At 38.5% G+C, this 20,367-nt stretch overlaps 1 protein-coding gene across 4 annotated transcripts in view; it reads left to right on the forward strand.

The window, feature by feature from the left end:
- Window positions 1-20,367, forward strand: part of TNRC6B (trinucleotide repeat containing adaptor 6B) — a 203,752-nt gene that overhangs the window by 161,479 nt on the left and 21,906 nt on the right. For 2 of the 4 annotated variants that reach the window (XM_016205300.2, XM_016205301.2), the window contains 6 exons: window positions 700-745; window positions 2,110-2,258; window positions 7,745-7,870; window positions 16,775-16,906; window positions 17,144-17,239; window positions 17,410-17,593. In XM_016205300.2, the coding sequence (XP_016060786.1) occupies window positions 700-745; window positions 2,110-2,258; window positions 7,745-7,870; window positions 16,775-16,906; window positions 17,144-17,239; window positions 17,410-17,593 (733 nt within the window). Of the gene's footprint in view, window positions 1-699; window positions 746-2,109; window positions 2,259-3,327; window positions 3,499-7,744; window positions 7,871-16,774; window positions 16,907-17,143; window positions 17,240-17,409; window positions 17,594-20,367 lie in introns of all 4 variants that reach the window. The other 2 variants (XM_087814937.1, XM_087814936.1) reach the window with 2 other exon arrangements.

The following is a 20,367-nucleotide window of genomic DNA, read 5'->3' on the forward strand; positions in this document are numbered from 1 at the left end:
TTGGATTAGATTTGTTCTCTGTTCTTAATGAAATGCTCCAATATTTAAAGGTTATGGTTGTTTTTTTAATTTGTAGTCCTTGTATCCTTTTCTTTAGGCAGCTAGGGAAGAAAGAAACAGGCACTTAAAATTTATATAGTTTTCCCAACTACTGTACCAGTTTCGATAATATCATTTTTAAAAAAGAACAACAGCAAAATAACTAGAGAAATTATTTGTGATTAATTATAGAGGGAATTCTTGTAGAATTTCTAATTTTTTTATCTCTTGGGAGCATTATGGGGACACCCTTTCCCTGGTTGCCAAAAGACAAATGGCTTTGACTTGGCTGCACATTTCAGGATTTGATGACTTGACAAGTCACGAGAAGTAGTTGTCATCATTTGGCTGCCACTCATGAAATTTGATCCTGAGCTGACTGGAACTTGAGGACAGGGATTTATTTCTACATGCAGCTGTTTAGCGAGGCTCTGTCTGTTGATTTACTGAAGCTAATTCTATATGAAAATTAAATTTAGGAATATAGGCACCAGCAGCTCAAATTAGTCATATTAAAAGTTACTGTCTTTATTCCAAGTGTTACTGTCTTTGTATAGTGCCAGTAGTAAGACGTGACTTACAAGAATAATGCCATTTCTTTTCTGATTCACACATTTAATTCAAACCTTTAATTTTCTCTCACTGTTCTTTACTTTTCAGAGTCAAACTGAAGATAATCCAAACAGCAAAATGGATTTGTCTGTAGGTGTGTATCACTCCTCTAGTACGAATGGAATATTGTTCTTAATAACACCCTGTTGGGATCCCCCGCTCAGTTTGAATTGGGATGAGTGCAGTTCAGTGGACACGTATTAAACATTCACTCTGTGGATGGTACTGTGCCAGACACTAGGAAGGGGTTGCAAACTCAGATGCCAAGAAAGTAATGTAAACTTACTTGTAGTGAGTGATGTGTGTCAAGTTTTAGAAATCAGGACCTGGAGGCCACTGGTTAGCTGTGGAGAGCGGATGTACCACCTAAAGGAATCAGCCTTGCTCGGCTCTTAGCAGTTGTTGCCATGAAGGAGCTCAGGCTCAGCTTTGCCAGGTCTTCTGTTTTTTGAAGAGAGGCCAAAAGAAATTCAGATGTATATTGATATCCTGATTTTTAAATATTGGAAGCTAATTCAGGTTTTTAAAAATCCTGTGTGTGGCCAAACAAAATATGTCTGGCCCTGCCAGACTCAGCTCTCAGGTTGCCTGTCCTGTCTGCCCTGGGATGTTTCATTATTGACAAATTCTCCCATTACAACTAGAGCAGATGCAGGGTCAGCCCTTCGTCTGTGGGATCTTCAAAATGATGCTATTGCTCACTCTGAGGACCTTAAAAAGACTCAAACCAAGAAAATAAAACAGTCCTGGGTAATATAATAAGGGCATAGTCTTTGTTCTATAATATTTTAAATATGAGAATAACTAAGAAATAAGCTTCCTGGGGTGCTGATCATGTCGATGTACACTAGCAAATTTATAGAGCTGTGAAAGAAAAGTAGAAATGATCATTGCACCTGGGAAACTACATTGCACAAATAATGTGGCACACCGTCCCCTGTGTTCAAGTTCTCAATTTTAGAAGCAGCAGTTACACCTCTGATCTTTTTATTCCTAATAACTGTGTTCCACAACCCGTCATTTATCTCTTAACAGATGCTATAAGAGTAACAACAGAATTTGTTACTCTCACTGGGGACATTTGAATTTATGAGCAAGATGTACTCATCAAACATATCAATAACCAGTCTAAATTTTTTAAGTCAGATTTTTACCAGGTTAGCCCTAAGGTTCTCTTTCAGTCTTCCATAGAAAACAAACTCTAACTGATACATATTGGGTTGTGTGGTGTTTTGGTTTTGGTTTTTTGTGTGTGTGTGTGTGTGTGTGTGTGTGTGTGTTTAATTAAACAAAAAGGACCCACATGTGTTTCAGGGAGGATCACCAGCAGACTGAACCATTGAGAGCTCTTCTAGTCTTATACCTAGCACCCCAGGGAGGAAAGTGGGGCAGGTCACTCTTGATCATGAGGGAGACATTGATTCTTGAAATTTTTACTTCTTCTGTGGTACCTTTCAGGGAGCCTTACAGATAAAAAATTTGATGTGGACAAGCGAGCAATGAATCTCGGGGATTTTAATGATATCATGAGGAAGGATCGATCTGGGTTCCGTCCACCTAATTCCAAAGACATGGGAACCACAGATAGTGGGCCTTATTTTGAGAAGGTGAGTTGAATCCTTTGTTTAAGATAATTCATGAGAACCACTTTGGTTTCTATTTGTCTTTTGATAATTACTTCCAGGAGGAAGCATAGAATCACTGAACTAAATTAATGAACAAAACATAAATATCACCTGATTTAAATGGTGACGTGAAAACTATTGATGTCAACAGGTGATTAGGCAGGAGCTGTAGTCATCTGTCTCTAGGATGTGGCTATGAGCATTGTGAAGAAGGTCTCAGCTTTGGAAAATGTATGAAGTTTGGAGGGGAGAAATTACCCGACTTTACTAGTGGGGGAAATGCGCACACAAAACATGCAGAAGTTGTTTTAGAGACAAATTTATTCTGAATTTTATTTTTTTGCTACTTTTTGTACCGTTACAAATTAAATTTCAAGATCTTATGCAAACACTCTTTGTCTCCTAAGGCCTTGGCTTCTAGCTGTCAAGATAACTCAAAACTTTCTCCTTTGCTGTTTCTAAGAGAGTTCTTTTGTGGTCTTTTTTCATTTCTCTGGTGATCTATTTAGTTACAGTGATAGAATTTCAGATTCTCAACCACCTGATTTAAACAAGTCATGTATACCCATTTGTTTCGATTTTTAACATTTCTAATGGAGATTATTCCTTGATTCAGAATAGCAACTTGCAGTGTTCGTGGTCTTCAGAAAGCAGTTAAAACCAAGGTTTTTATATCTGGCACATTTTTTACGCCATTGATGCTGGTCCAGACAGCAACATGTTCACAAGATTACTCTGGCTTCTATTTCAGCAGCTGCAAAGAGTAATCAATATTAGATGCATAAAAATAAAGTGTCTGGCAATTTTTGTCTTAGTGCAATGGACAGAATGTGTTACTAACTTAAGAGGATAAGAGAAATCTATATCAAAGAGGATGACAGATGGTGTCTGTTGGGCAAAGTGTGATGATTATTATCAGATCCAAATTTTATCCTGGTTTGTTGCTAATATACTCTAACATTGTTTATTCCTAGTGTTTTCTCTTCCCTTCTTGCATTCTGTTGCTTCACTAACCAACACTCATTGTGATTGGCTAACTACTACTTTTCAGCTGACTTTGCCTTTCTCCAATCAAGATGGGTGCCTTGGGGATGAGGCTCCCTGCTCTCCCTTCTCCCCTTCTCCCAGCTACAAGCTGTCTCCCTCTGGTTCCACACTACCCAACGTCAGCCTTGGAGCAATCGGCACAGGGCTCAACCCCCAAAACTTCGCTGCTAGACAAGTAAGGAGGCCTCTCAAATTTATAACTGCTTGGCTGTGGCCTTGCCTTGGCCCTGGTCTGCAGTCTATTGCATCATTTGTCTGTCTTGGGAAATTTGTTGATTACTGAATGCACAGAATGATATTAAGTATAGGCTTTAGATCTTTCAGCCTATAGAACCCATCTCTCTTCATATTCCTCAACATGGATTTTATTTTAAATCTGTTTCTTTTGTCTTCTCATTTTTGGTTGTAAGTTCACATTTAGGAATGAGGCTCCCTGTTCTCTAGTTAACTAATAACTACCTAAGGAAAATGTTAAAGAGGCTACAGAGCTACCTTATATCATCTAATTTAGCAACATATTTGCCATTTTTAACATTAAGTGTCAAGTACTAATATTTTTGAGGTCTTTTCAATTTAATAAAACTGCTGATTCGAAAATAGCAAAACTAGTAAGATTAAGTATTTGAGGGTTACAGCATCTTAAAATCCAGTGTCTTAAGTATGAAATATAATATTTACCCAGAGAAAGTTAACTTTATTAAATAACTAAGCTTTCAAAAGACTGGATGCTTCTCATACGTGGTAGTGTTTCCTTTAGCCTGGAGCAGTCCCTTTCCTAGGGTCTTATCTGTCAGTCCTCCGAGGAAAGGCATGCCATAGAAACAAGACTGGCAAGGCTGGCATGGTGATGCCCACTTGCTTTCGCAGGACTGAGGGGATGTAGCAGGCCTCTGTCGGTCACCCCACAGGAGTTCTGTTGTATTTTTTGTGGAGAAAACCAGGAATTTGGAGATAATTCCTTTGTGACAGTGACTCCAGTGATATTTTCCTAGTCATAGTTCTGTGAACATGCACTTGTCACTGTGACTTTCACCTCGAGATCTCAGGGAAGGACATGGTTGCATTCAATTTATTTCCACATGATGACTTTCACATATAAAGAATAGCATAAAACACCTCTTAACACCATACTCCTCAGGATGCATATAGGTCTTTCGTATGTTTTTTATTTATTGCCTTAGCACATTTTTTAAAATGGATTATATTATATCCATGTGTTCATTTTGGTTATCCCTTGATTGGGATTTATAGGTAATGTTTTTTTCCTTTTATGTTTCACTTTCTCTTAATGTTTCCACAGAGGACATGGATATGTATTATGTAAACATAGAAGAAACAATTATATCAGTGTTTTGAAGGGGCTCTTTTGTTTTGGGTTGAGGTATAGAAAATATCAAGTAGTCAGAACAGTCTTGGTTAATGGTAATTATAAACATGCTTCCAGGATCACATGATTATCAAATGTTGTTAGTACAGAAACTTCAGTGTAACAGGTCAGCCACACTAGCTGTGCACTGGACTCTGTGAAAAGGTCATTCCTCTGTCTTGTTGATCTGTGGAATGCTGCAAAGTCCAGCGTAAGCCAGGTTGATACACATTCTATCCAAATGTGGTCATGGTTTTTTCACAATGTTTTCTTATACAGACTTAAAATTTAAGGTTTTTCTTTTCAAATCACAGAAGATCTCAATCAGCTTGGTAACTTTATTTTTCATTTATGTACTTTTCTGTGTTAAATACTGTGGTAAATTTCACCAATAACTATTAGGACTTGGGTCATCATAAAAGTCTCACATGTAACAGTAAAGCTTTAGAAATACCCAGATAAACCACCATTAATGTGTACATTTTAATGACAATTTTCCTAATTTCTAAAAGACTTGACCAGTATGGTTGCCACTAAATACATTGCTGTGCATGAGAGCTACTTTTTTTTTTTAATATGTCTTTTTGTTAATTTTAGAGAGAGGAAGGGAGAAGGAGAGAGAGAGAGAGAAACGGCATTGATGGGGGAGTCATTGGTTGGCTGCCTCCTGCATGCCCCCCACTGGGGATCGAGCCTGCAACCCAGGCATGTGCCCTGACCAGGAATCGAACTGTGATCTCCTGGATCATAGGTCAGTGCTCAACCGCTGTGCCATGTCAGCCGGGCATGATAGCTACTTCTGAGCCAAGAAAATGACCACCTTGTAAAGTCAAGGTTCCATATAAAAATAAAACGAAAAGAAAAAAATAGAGAAGGTATTTTTTTGATAGACTACTATTGACTTCTCTATAATAGTAACCACATCAGTTATATCAGAGTGCTTGGTACGGCTTTCAAGACACTTGATAATGAAAACCTAAAATCTTTGGTGGAACTGGGGTAGAATCTGTCTACTGGGAATAGGAAAGTAGGGCTTGATTTTACAAAAACTAAAAACAGTAAGTTCTTTTTAATACTTCTTACCAAAAGAGTTGAAATGTAAAATGACACAGAGCAGCTTTGGACTTGTCTAAACATGAAATATGGCAAGGACTTTAGCTACCAGAAACCCCACCATTCAAGGACCAGTCCATGAAAAAACATGTAATAACAAGATTATTAGTTTGATAGTTAAGTGTAAGTGAGAACGATCTTAGCAAAATATTCTGCACATGGCACCTTAGACCTCTTGGCACCTTAGACCACTCAGTCATCCTGACTTTGCAGAATATTCTTAGCAAAATAAATGTTTCTATTTTCCTGGGAATGATTACTAGCTAAGTACTGACTACCATGATCACAGAAAAGTTAGAGCCAAGCCTTTTCACCTTAGAGTGACAGTTTGATTAGTAAGACAGGAGAAGCAGAGATAACCAAGTTTTTCTAATGAAAGGTCTTTTCATGTTTAAACAATCCTTTGGGAGATTAAAAATTCATGGCAGATCTTTGATTTTCTTTTGAAATATACACAGATTTTTTATTGCCATTTCTACTTTATGTTCATAGTCATTTTTATTTTCAATGTTTTTGAGTTTATTAATTTCCCTGTAGCGGTCTCTTAATCTATTTCAAATCACTAAGCCATCAGAATGTCTTAAGTGTTCTAGAACTTAATGGTCCCATTACAAAATTCTTTTTTAAAATACCTTATCCCCACGATTCCAGGGATAAGTTGATGGTGGTGCCTTCAGTTCATTGTACACCTGCTTGGTATAAGCAGTGGTATAGCTGTCTTCACTGACGATGTTCTGTGGGACATTTTCAAGTATATGAAATTGGTGGGTCATGGATGTTTGCAAATGATGTGCTCATCCTACAGACCAGGGCTTTATTGAGCTCTAGGAATACAAAAGAAGAGGTATTAGGCTGGTGGTGGAAAGATCGAATGGAAAAAAATATGATTTGATGATGTATATTATCAGAGAGTTCTAAGGTGTTTTGAGAACATAGAGGTGGGCTTAGTTAATTTGAATGTGAAATGAGGAAGAAGGTTTTGAGGAAAACTGTCTTGCTGAGGATGCCCCTGAACTGCACCTTGAGGAGGCCAAGTACAGGTGGTGTAGAAAACTACCTCAGTCACAGGGAACAGAGTGTCAAGTGTCACATACGGCGTCTTTGCTGAAGGATTTTCTCAGAAAGGAAGGGCTACGTAGCCCTGCTTTCTATGGCTCTTTGATTGGAACACTCTGAAAGTGCTCCAGCGAGTTGGTCCTCCAGAAACCGGGGAGTTGAGTTTGTTTTTAACTAGATGAATAGTCATACATTTGAATGAGAAGTTACAGGTGAGTAATGTTTGTTTTGGTGTCCCTGTAATGATTTTTCTCTTTTCCCCCATTCTTTTAATCTCACTCTGTGATTGATTCAGATTTCCTCATCTAGCAAAGAAGGGACCAAGCAGACCCAAGACAGGGAAGGGTGTTCAGATCTGGAGTAGGGTTCTCGTGGAGCTAGGCTCATCGTTGGGTGGCACTGATTTTATAATTGAACTAACCAATGCAGAGAACTAATATTGTGTTGTTTTGCAATGATATTATTCATTAGCCTGCGTTTTTATTCATGTGTCCTTCAAGATGGAGCTCAGATTATAAGACTTGAGAATAAATTTGGTAAACCCAGTGTTAAAGAAAGTTGAAATAAATCTTATATAGCCTATACCTTTCAATTACCAAAAAAAAATTTTATTTAAAATGAGTTGACTTTTTTAACATTTGACTAAATTTAACCCTTTTGGTTTATAGAATTAATCATACTACAGGGGTGGTAACGATGATATGCCCATGATTGAATTTGAATAATATTCCTGAGCATTCCAAAATCAGGAACTTTTCAGGTATGAAATTCTGTGATTCCATGGAACATAAGATATGATTCTTCTGAGGGATAGAAAACCTGGACTGTTTCTTATTTTCATTTTCTTATATTAACAAAAAGCCTTACTGTTGCGTTATGTTTGCAGGGTGGCAATCATGGTTTGTTTGGAAATAGCACAGCACAATCGCGAGGTATGCACACACCAGTGCAACCACTAAATTCTTCTCCTAGTCTCCGGGCGCAAGTGCCTCCCCAGTTTATTTCCCCCCAGGTAAGCAATTGTGTGTTTCCACAATTCAAAAGTAAATGCCATCCAAGTGGTTACTAGTTAACTGACTGGTTTTGTGGGAATAATAGTAGTCCTAAATTTGAAAAACCCAAATGCCAAGGATCAAGATTTTTAAAACAAAACTTCAAATCTTACTTTTTTACTGTATTACGCATACAAAGTAGATGTTTTTGCATGAAAAGCATTATGGTTATATTCCTCTTACATCTATATATTTTCTAATACTATATTGGTTTTTTAATTGCATATGATTAAAACTACTTTATAAATTCTGTTGTACCAGCATTCAGAAATTGGTTGCCCTCAAGGATTCACCTACAGATGAACCATAGAATTGCCAGGTTCTCATTATTCTGAGAAGTTTTAAGGAGCTATCTGCTGAAATACAGACTAGGTTTCTGGGGGGGAGTTTTAGAACTAAAGAAGTAACAGAGACTTATTCATGGAGCAGCGCTCTGTAAAACACAGACTTTGGGAACCATGGGAACCTTTTAGGTCCATTTCTTAGTAGGAGATACGGAAAGAGTTTGGGGGGTACAGGTGAGAGATTTGTGCCAATCTACCACATACTGTCCCTTGTATCTCTTTGTGAAAAAACACATCTCAGGAGCAAGTAAAAGCTGAAAAGCTTGTGTAAGGATTCAGTGTATGACCTTAGACTCCCTAGAATGTTCCTTTAATGAACTAAGTAGGCGCAAGAGCTTTGAGTCCCATCCTATAAAAGGGGGTGGGGCACTTACTAGATCCAGCCAACAGGTAGTAAAGGGTCAGGTTTTGTTTAGTTTTTTGAAATGTCTATTAAGACAAAAGCTTAAAATATTTATTTGAAACCATAATCTGTAGATTTCAAATCAGGTTTTTGACATTGAATCCACATCTGTCTTGTAGAGGAAGAAATGTTCATTGTGCGCTCCCCAACCCCCATCTTCATGGTCCTGTCTGGGAGTCCTCTTAGAGTCCCTTTTCCCCTTCATACTCTCAAAGCTCCAGTCATACTTCATGTCCCAGGTAGTGGTATGCTCTCCAGACATACCTGTTCCTGACTTCCCTAGTACTTACAGTGGCAGCGTCTTAACTCTTGGGGCACTTTCCAGGAGGCTTTAGTATCAGATCAGCAGTTGTCCATGGTTTTTGAATATCTGCAGTGTGCCAGGCAGTTTGTTGACAATGCACAGATGAATAAAATGCTCTCTCTCCGATCACTGCCTCCTGGAGTTGGTGGCAGTGATGGGAGAAGAGTCAGCAAATAGTGTGATAAGTGTATAGAAATGCTTAACAGAGTTTGGGGAGCTGGGCAAGGCCTCACACTAGCAGTGACATTTAAGCTGGTCTGGAAGCATGAGTCAGAGTTTGCCGGGGGTAGCCAGATTGAAGGTGCCTTCCAGGCAGCAGGAGCAGCTTGTGTAAAAGGCGGCAATATGTGGAAGAACGCGCACGTTGGGGAAATGCGTTTAGTTTGAATAATTAGTTTGAGCTTGTGGAAGCATATAGGTGCTGTCTAGAGTGGAATAGGAAGAAATGAGTCGGGAAGTTTGGGGCCAAATTTGGAAAAGCTTCGTTTGCCTTGCTGAGAAGTTTGGACTTTGTCCTTTGGTCTGCATGGTTTATAACCATTATTTGGGTTATGACTTAAAAATATTTGAGTCCCAGGTCTCCCCCAGTATACTGGGACAGAATCTTGGGTGATTTTGATGTGTACCCTAAAGTTTGGCTGCCACTGCTATAGATTATATAGCATTGGGCAAGACTTTTTTAGCTGAGTGACAATGGAGGAAAATTTATCTTTTAGAACGATAATACTGACAGTAATGTAGAGGACATGTTTGAATGGCAGAATTATTAGAGCAAAGGAAATCAGTCATGAGGCTAGTCCAGGAGTTCAGTGGCAGTGGGAATGACGACCTTCTTGTGAAGGTCACCAGTGATCTTTGTGTTGTGGAATACAATGGTCTATTCTCCGGTTTCTTCTTACTCAGTGTATCAGCAGCACCTGAAACAGTCGGTCATGCCCTCATTTTTTTCTTTTAACTGTTGAATTGTTTACTTTTATTTCTTATTATTTATCTCTTTTCTTATTTTCCAATACAAATAATAAGTGGCAAGTAAACATTTAGTTTATATCCAGTCACCGTAAAAATTACCTTTATTTCTCATTACCATCTTTGCTCACTCTTTAACAATGATCATATTTTGTACCCTAAATTTAATTCAGTGTCCTTGATGTACCTCACCTGACATCAGGCATGAAATAAGCAATAGCTGGAGATACTTTTCTCTGGGAAATAAATATTCAGTGGTATTAAGGAAAAAAGAGCATAGCAGTTTGTAGTAAGGACTCAGCTGTATATGTATTCTAGCAAAAAGGGCCTTTACTTAGGAAGCCATTTTATTTATTTATTTATTTATTTATTTATTTAAATCATTTTTTTATTTTTCAATTACAGATGACGTACAATATTATATTAGTTTCAGGTATTCACTCCAGTGATTAGACATGATATAAGTTACTAAGTGATCATCCCAATAAATCTTGTACCCATCTCACACCACACACAGTTATTAGAATATTATCGACTATGTTCCCTGTGCTGTACTTTACATCCCCGTGACTATTTCGTAACTGTTTTGTAATCCTTTCACCTTTTTCACACAACGCCCCAAACCCCCTCCTATCTGGCAACCATCAAAATCTTCTCTGTATCTATGAATCTGTTTCTGTTCTGCTTGTTCATTTATTTCATTTTGTAGATTTGATTGTTGATAGATGTGTACTTATTGCCCACATTATTTATAAATTTAGTTGCCTGGAATGAAATTCCTGGGTCAAAGCACATAAACATTTAAAATTTTTATAAATATTTTAAAATTTACACCCATGTTAACTACTTAATAGAGGCAGTCAGTATTTAATGTAAATGTAGAAAGAAGACATTGAAACTAGTCTTTAAGATTTGTTACTACAAATGTTCCAGTCCTTGGGTTTTCTACGGTACCTTTTTCATCCTTACTCAAATATTCAGAAAGTAACAGATTCTCGCAGGCTTTTGTCTTGCTTTTAAATTGCTCTCATTTTGCACCTGCAGTGCTTCGTTTAACTGCCATATTGGCTTCAACTAGATTTTCACTTTCTCCAACCCTGCTGGAGAGTGATGGCTTTTAAGCCAGAATAATTAACTCCCTGCTATGGGCATGTGCAAACCTACACTTTAATTACTCTGCAACCCAGGTTCGAATAGCCATTTGCCAGGAGCTAGTCATGCTTCTTTCTGGTCCTTCTGTATTCATCAGAGAAGGACAGTACATGTACAGTCTGAAGAAGGGAAAGGTTGAGTGAAATCCTCAAAGTGTAACCTTTGTAGCCTTTGTAACTGTCAACTTATAGAACATATGAGATGCTGGAATTTAAATTAAATTATAAAATGACCTTGTGTTAGCATTTCTTGTAGTCTTTCTTTGTCTCTCTTTAAACAATATATTGTTTCATTTTGCCTTTTTTTAACTTGGTAATGTTCCTGAGATTTTCCCATGTTGATTTGGACAGTTGCGGTTCATGCAGTATTTCATTGTATGAATACACCATCATTTATTTACCAGTTCTGTCTGGAGACATTTGGGCTGTTGCCAGACTTTTGCTGTTATGAGAAGTGCTGCTGTGGATATCACATTTCTCTCTGAGGAAGAATTTCTCTAGGTTATGTTATGTCATGAGCATGGTTTACCTGCAATGGTAGTTTCTCTCGCTAACTTTGAGTAGTAGGAATAGTAAAGGAGAGAGTAATGGGCTCTTGGCAAGGAATGGCATGCATTCTCAAGAGAGATGCTGTGATCAGGAGACCAGCTGATTTGGTCAGTAGAGCTCTTAAAACTGAATGAAGAAATGGGGAAAAATGAAAGGTCAGGCAGTGGATGTTTATTTTGGAGGCCAGAAGATTGGGAAACAAGCGGAGGAGATTTCCCATGGATCATAGAAGAAAATGTTGGAAAAGAAGTTAAGAAACAATGCCGATAGCCTAGAATAGTATTGTCCAATAGAAATATAAATGAGCCACATAAGGTAATCTGAAGTTTTTAGTAGCCACGTTTAAAAAGATAAAAAGAGTCCCAACCAAGGTGGCCCAGTTGGTTAGAGCCATCATCTCCTATACCAGAATGGTTGCAGGTTTGATGTCCAGTCAGGACGCATACCTAGGTTGCGGGTTCAATCCTTGATTGGGGAGCATATTGTGAGAGGCAACCAATCGATGATTTTCTGTCTCGCTCTCTTCCCTTCTCCCTCTCTCTCCCCCTACCTCCCTCCCCCTCTGCTTCCTGTCCTCTGTTTCTTAAAAATCAATAAACATATCCTCAGGTGAGGATTAAAAAAATAAAATCTTGTGAAGTTTTAAAAAAGATAAAAAGAAATAAGTGAAATGAATTTTAACATTATTTTCTTTAACCCAATACAGTTAAATTATTATTGAGATTTTTACTTTTTCTTAATACCAAGTCTAATCTCAAATGTATTTTACACTTAAAACACATCTCAATTTATTTTATTTTATTTTATTTTTAAATATATCTTTATTGATTTCAGAGAGAGGAAAGGAGAGGGAGAGAGAGAGCTAGAAACATCAATGATGAGAGAGTCATTGATCGGCTGCAGCCCGCAACCCGGGCATGTGCCCTGACCGGGAATCGAACCCTGATCGCCTGGATCCTAGGTCGACGCTTAACCGCTGAGCCATGCCCGGCCGGGCAACACATCTCAATTTAGATTAGCCCTGTTTCAAGTACTCAGTAGCCACATGAGACCAGTGGTTGACATTGGACAGCACAGGGTTACAAACATAGTTATTATATTAGTTTCTTTCCTGAAAACTGCCATAACAAATTACCACAAACTAGGTAACTTGAAACAACAGAAATTTATTCTCTCACAGTTATGGAGGCTGGAAGCCCGAAATCAAGGTGTCATCAGGGTTGGTTCCTACTGGAGGCTGTTAAGAAGAATCTATTCCGTGCCCTTCTCCTAGCTCCTACTGGCTGCTGGCAGTCCTTGGTGCTCCTTTATGTACAAACGCATCATTCCAGTCTCTGTCTCCGTACTCACATGGTGTTCTTCCCCATGTCTCTTTCTTCACGTGACTTTCTCTTCTCTGTTTTTGTGTCCAAATTGCCGCCTTCTTATAAGGACACCAGTCTTTGGATTAGGGACCACTCTAATCCAAATTTGATCCTATCTATAAAGATCCTATTTCCAAATAAGTTCACAGTATGAGGTTTCAAGTGGGCATGAATTTGGGGGGGAAACACTGTTCAACCCAGTACAGTTGCTACATTAAATGTAAGACTCACACTGAAGGTAGTAAATATAATTTCATGGGTCACTGAAATATAGTGGACCGAGACTACAGTTTGGAATATAGTGTTGATAGACAGTGTAGCATACTCTTACACTTGTAGTCTTCCCCTCCTCCCCCCCAAAATCTTAATATGGTGAGATTAGAACTGTTATATCAGAGACAATAAGTTAAGTCACACTGGTGACCATTTGGGTGAACTCAAAGGAGAGATGATGAAGAGTTGTTATTTGGGGGAAATTATAGAGGGTTGTGTCTGGTCTACTGGCCATAAAACTGTTTCAGAGGCAAAATGCACCGTAGTGGTGTGCTCATATCTGCTAGGAGTCTGACACTTAAAATAGAAAATCAAACAAAATTTTTAATTAGTTGGCAACACTCAGTATCTCTGAGAGGATAGAGAGGAAACAGCTAGAACTATTGCTTTAAACCAAAAAACTTTCCAAAATGACAGACTTGATAGGTTAAGTGAAAGTCACTGAGATCTTAGAAGAAAATGAGTTGGTGAACGAAGCATAAGAAACCTGAACTTAGCCTGGCCGGGCATGGCTCAGTGGTTGAGCGTCAACCTAGGATCCAGGCGATCGGGGTTCAATTCCCGGTCAGGGCACATGCCCGGGTTCGGGCTCCATCCCTAGTCGGGGGTGTGCAGGAGGCAGCCGATCAATGACTCTCATCATTGATGTTTCTCTCTCTGTCTCTCTCTTTCTCTCCCTCTTCTTTCCTCTCTCTGAAATCAACAAAGATGTTTAAAAAAATTAAAAAAAAGAAACCTGAACTTAGATGTTTCTAGATTAGAAAGTGTCAAAAGATAGGCAAACGTTCTTGAGAATGTAGCAGAGGCTGACTCCGAAGTCTTAGGAAACTGCCGAACTCACCTCTATTATGCTAGAGCAAGAGGCAGTGGGAAGCCCAGTGGTTCTCCTGATGAAAGCTCTCTGATGACTTTTCAAAGGGAATTTTCAAAAGATGGAAAGTAAAGGAATGCAAGCAAGGATGGATACGTGGAAGAATCCGAGTTGGGGGATTCGAACATAAAATAGACTGAGGGTTGCAAAGAAGTAGGCAGATAAAAAGAGCCTTTTGAGTTTGGTGTGGTGAAATTTGGTGACTGGGAAAGGCGTTTATTTGGACTATTTGTATAATGCTGACTGATTATATGGAAATAAAAATTTTATTGCTTTTGTCTTCTCTGTTAAGAACAAGGATGTTAAACAGAAAAGGTAGGATTCCTTAAATTAGGGAATGTAAATTCTACAGTAGAGAAGGAACTTGTGAAAAGAATTGCGGAGCCCTATCTGTGATCTTTGAAGAATGCTAGGAGTCTTCAAGGGGAGTTTAATGACAACCCCTCTTTGCTGCCCAAATCCTGAAATTTTAAGACAAAAGAAGAAGGCACGTGGGGTCCAAAATACCTCTTTACTACTGAGAAAGCTGATACTGGAGAACGTGAGCTCCCTAATACTGAATTCCAGCTCCCCCAGTAACTGGAACGGGGCCATTCCCTCTGCAGGCTTGCCAACAAGAAGGGGAAGAGGCTGGAGTGTTGTGACTGTGATAAAGGCTGGTCCCCCTCTGCTGAGCCTCACACCAGAAACGAGAAAGACGCACCCCTTCCCTACAAGGAAGTGTAAAGAATGGGGAAATGTTTAAAACAATTTTTGAAAGAATAGGAAAGTTGCCTAAAGACTGATGAACCTTGTGCCACTTCCAGGGGAAATTCTGCCCTTAGATTATCAGAAAGGTGGGTTTCGAGCACCTGTGCGTAGGAGTCAGGAATCACAGCTTGCTGACGAGTTCTGACCTAGCTCATGTCCTTCATGGTTGGTAAAAACATCTTGGGTTATAAGAACAATACAGTTGTATCTCTGTTTTGACAGGCCATTTGACAAGCTATCTCTTTTTTTAGACAAGATGTAAAAATATAGGCTAAATGCTGAAACAGTTGTGTGGATTAGTAAATGACTGACAGACTGTTCCCAGGCCGATCAGTTTCAAGGTCGGAAAGGAGTCTTTGGTGGCACGCTACTAGATTATCCTCAGCTCTTCAAGTTCAACATTCTCATCAGTGACCAGATCGGGAAACACAAACTGGGAATAAGAATAATAGGGTAGAAAAGATTTTGATGGGGAGACTGTTATTAAATTAAAATACAGTAGTCACTTAATAGGTATTTATCAAGCATCTCCTATGTGCCATGCACAAAAAGATAAAATGTGAGGTTCTAAGATCAAAGCATAAATTAATAAATTTTTAAAACCCAGGTGCTTAAATATTACACAGGGGAGCAAAACATTTAAAAATATTGTAGGTTTTATTTTTTTATTTTTAAATATTGTAGATTTTAATTGACAATAGGCTTAGTGTGTGAATTGGGAGTTATGATGCAGTCATCAGAGAAACAGATCCTTAGGCATTGTTAACAAAAGCATGGCTTTTAACAGAAGGGTTAGTGATGGCCAGGTCTACTCAGTACTGAACTGTTCTGGGAAATGGCTTTCTGTTCTGGGCTCTGCACTGAGAAATTGAATGAGACTCAGGTAAAAAACTAATCTTGTTTAGCCTAAAGATGAGACGCAAGAGGGCTGTAATCATTGTCTCTAGACATTTGTAGAATAAGAACATTTATGGGTTGCATTTCTAAGTATTTGATGTGGATTAACTCATAAAATTCTCAATCAATCACTGAAGTTAATATTATTATTCCAGTTTTGGAGATAAGGAAAATGAAGCTCAGACAGGTTAAGTAACTCACTTGCCCTGAGTTATACACCTAAGAAATGGCAGCCTGCCTCTAGAACTAACTTCTTAACTAGTGTGCTGCTTGCCACTCACAGAAGAGGGATTAAGTTTGTTGTCCTTGGCACCAGCTCATTCACTGGGTTCAGTGAAAGAAAGTACAGAGAAACAATTCAGGTCAGTTAAAACATCTTAAACAAGCAGTCCAAAAGTGGGAGGGAGTCCTGTCTCTATCCCTGGAGGTTCCTGCAGCCTAGCCTTATTCACTCCTGAAAACCATGGAGAAAGAACCAGCTGAGCCATTTGATCTTCTAGGCTCTTCTCTGCCTCCCTGCAACTCTGAGTGTTTGGTATGAGAAGTCATGAGTTGAAACTTCAGTGTCTCCTGTTTATAGGTTGATTTTTTAAAAATTTTATTTGTGTAACAGAAATACTTTATTTTAAGCATTTATTTAGTAGCTTTATGCGGTTTGATAGAGTTTGTTTTATGGCACATTTTGGGTAATAATTTCTCAGACAAATGTCATATTGTCATTAAAATTTTCAGGTCTTACCAATGTCTTCATGATTGTAAAATTCATCATTTTTGTTGTAGAAAAATTGGAAAGGCTAAGAAAAGAATTTAAAAGCTCATACAATATTACCACTCAGAGATAACCATTGTTAACACTTTCATGTATTTCTACCAATCATATAATATTTTTCAAGGAAAATAATGGCTCTTGCTTTATTAGGATTCTTTTCACACAAAAATAATTTATTTTGCTAAATTCTGGCAGTTCATCTTTTTTTTTTTCCCCCCGCTAGGTTTCTGCCTCAATGCTCAAGCAGTTTCCCAACAGTGGCCTGAATCCAGGTCTTTTCAATGTGGGGCCCCAGTTATCTCCTCAACAAATTGCCATGCTGAGCCAGCTTCCACAGATTCCCCAGTTTCAGTTGGTAAGTAGCAGATTTCCCTCCTATAACTAAAAAGGTTATGTACTTTTTCTTTAAGTTGATTTGCTTCATTTTATGTGTGCTCAACTGGGGGTAAATGTGACCAGTAGACCAAGAACTTGGTGGTACTTTCCTCATAGACACTTGACTCAATGATCTGTCCTTCAGCGCACAGACCTCTCAGTGTCCTCATTGAGTCCATGTTAGGAAACTTAGGGCCTCTCTCTTTCCTCCCTGTAGGCATGTCAGCTTCTCTTGCAGCAGCAGCAACAGCAGCAGTTGTTACAGAACCAGAGAAAGATTTCTCAAGCTGTGCGCCAGCAGCAAGAACAACAGGTACAAGGGATTGGGAGGGTCCCTCTAGTGCTCTCTGTGAGGAGTGCATTTCTGCCTATCCTCTGATGGCACAAACAAATATGCAATATTTTCCTGTGACGTTCAGCACGTTGGCTTATCGTGTATCTGTTTTCCCTTGGGCCTCCTTGCTCTGGACTGCCCACCTCCAGCTGGCTCGAATGGTGAGCGCACTCCAGCAGCAGCAGCAGCAGCAGCAGAGGCAGCCTAGCATGAAGCATTCGCCATCTCATCCTGTTGGGCCCAAGCCACATCTGGACAACATGGTACCCAACACTCTGAATGTGGGGCTCCCAGACCTTCAAACCAAAGGGCCAATACCTGGATATGGTTCTGGTGAGTTGTCAGTAATAAGAATTACCTTTTTTTAAGCCTATGATAGGGGTTGGACCTACATTCCCCTCTGTTTTCACAACAGCCATACAAAGTGTAGATAGTCTTATCCCTGTCTTACAGATGAGGTTTTGAGTTATCAAAATCCAAGAGTTTCAATGGGTTTCAGAAGCTTACCACACGATCAATAAATAGCAGAGACAGGGCTCCAACTTCTGACCCCAAAGCAGTCTTTTATACTTATAAATGGCAATCTGCTCCACCTGAACTAGGAATTTTTAAAAACTGGATTAAATGCTTGTACATGCTATGAGTGCTACATGTGCCTGAAGTTATAATCTATTAAAATATATACAAGTTGAGGTGTTTCACTCGACTGATAAAATTACTTTCTCTTGAAAAAATGAGAACTAAAATTAAATTTATAAGGCAAACTGATGAAATTATTCTGATATTTGTATTTCATTTGAGTTAAATAGAATTAGCACAAGTAAGGTTACACCTTTGACATTCATAAAGAATTTGCTGGCAGGCAAACTGTAGCTCTTTCAGAACTGGGGAACATGATGTAAGCAGAAGCCAATCCGTGAGGCAACAGTGATTTAAAAATAAAATTTAAAAATTAAAAAGGTACCACACACCACCATGGGTTTCTTCTCAGATTCACATTTAGATTTTATGTTGATAAAGAAGGTACTCTTCTGTGCAAACTCAAAAACAAGAGTTAGGGAGCCCTGAAACCCATGCTCCTAGGTGACAAAGTGACCCTAGACAAATGACCCTGCTCTTTGCTCTAGTTCTTTGAGGCATCTACTTCCTACTGGGGTGTCCACATGCAGAGAAGAGCAGAGATTTCAAGGACTCATTGATCCTGGATAATTTTAAGGGAGTTAATTTCCAGATTTTTAACTTCCGTCAGCTATAGTCTTTCTTAAAAATGATCCATCTGGGAACTGATTTAAATTCAATCTAACCTTTATACTACTTGACATGAAAGGGCAAACTCCACCATCGCGTATCTTACCAGGACATGCTCATCTGGGTGTAGAACACCAGGGTACCAAGCAAGAAGGCGGCCTCCCATGTTGACAAATGAAGGGAGTTGTTATCCCCTGGGTTTCCAGTCTGCCGCCTTCATCATGTTTTCTATTAAGGATGAAGCTTGACATAAAAACCTGGGTATTTTGGTATGTGCTGAGTTCTGAATTTAGACTCCATATGCGATAATAAAGCAGGGCAATTTTGCTTCTTCCGTCCCTTTTTGTCAAAGAGTACGTAGTTCTCAAAGTAGAGTCCAGTCAGTTCAAAGCAAGGAGAGCATCTGGAAGCTGCAAGCAGCTTTTCCACATGTTTAAGTGCACACGTTCCTTTTGGTTCTTCTCAGTACTCATGCCTAGAGCCTATCTGAGAAAGAAAGGCACCTTCAAACATCTCAAGCATATAGGTTAGTGACACTCTCAAAACACATTTTCACAAAGCGTCAGGTAAAGCCTGTGGATAAACTTCTACGTGATTTCCTTTAGGCTGGGCATACATTAGTCAATTAATTATTAAAGACCTAAAATCATGATGTATTTAGCCCAGTGACACTCAGTTCTCAGAGCAGCTTTAATATTTTCTAGCTCCCACTAAAAAGTAAAATTATATGTTGGCTGAGAATCTGTTAGTTTTTAACAACAGGTATATTTCTTATTTACTAAATATGTAGACCAGCTTTATCATGATGTCTTGTTAGATTAGCAGTGTGATGATTCTCGTCCTAACTATTCCTAATGGCTAAAGGAGCAGAGTTCAGTATATACACATATGTGCATTTACAAAAGAAATCTTCTGATTTTTGTCATACTCCTGTTTTATAAATAACTTAGAAATTTAGCTATGTCTTAGAATCCAAATGAAGCAAGGAGAAAGAACATACTGACTTACTAACTTGTTTACATTTGATAACTTATTGAACAATAGCTAAATTAATTTTATTAGATCTTTATCATATTAATTATAGTCTGACCAGTTTTAGCCTTCCTTACAAGATGCATTTCGTATCATTTTTCTTCATGTATATTACCTTATTTATTTGAATTGAAAAATATATTTTGGTACTGAAAGTAAGGCTTATTTGGCTGCCTGTTTTGAATAAGATCTATAGCTATAAAATTTTGATGAAAATATATTTAAAGCTTATACAGAGATTAAATTATTTTCAAAAAAGATTATATGGCAAAGATGTAACAAAATAGTATTTTAATCTTTCTAATGATGAGTGTATCAAACTAAAAAAGATACCTGTGGGTAAAAGTAGCAGGAATAATTAAAAGTATCTTAAGTTTTGCCCAGCGGGGCGTGGCTCAGCGGTTGAGCTTCGGCCTAGGATCCAGGAGATCGTGGTTTGATTCCCATTCAGGGCACATGCCCGGGTTTCGGGCTCCATCCCCAGTTGGGGGCATGCAGGAGGCAGCCGATCATTGACTCTCTCTCATTGATGTTTCTATTTCTCCCTCTCCCTCTCCCTCCCTCTCTCTGAAATCAATAAAGGTATATTAAAAAAAAAAAAGATCTTAAGTTTTGATAAAGCCTCTTTTTTGGTATAATTTCACAAAAGTAACAAATTGAATGACTTTTGACTGCTTAACTAATTCTTAATTGATTGTTTTTATAAAAGAGATGTTTTTTAAATTCTCAGCTTGTAGCAAAATTGAGAAATATACCTAATTGAATGTCAGATGATAATGACGTATCTAAAAATTATGTTTTAGTATCAAACCCTGAGGGGAGGGGAA

Source organism: Miniopterus natalensis, chromosome 2 (genome assembly GCF_054644295.1).
Source record: "Miniopterus natalensis isolate mMinNat1 chromosome 2, mMinNat1.hap1, whole genome shotgun sequence".
Taxonomy (NCBI): domain Eukaryota; kingdom Metazoa; phylum Chordata; class Mammalia; order Chiroptera; family Miniopteridae; genus Miniopterus; species Miniopterus natalensis.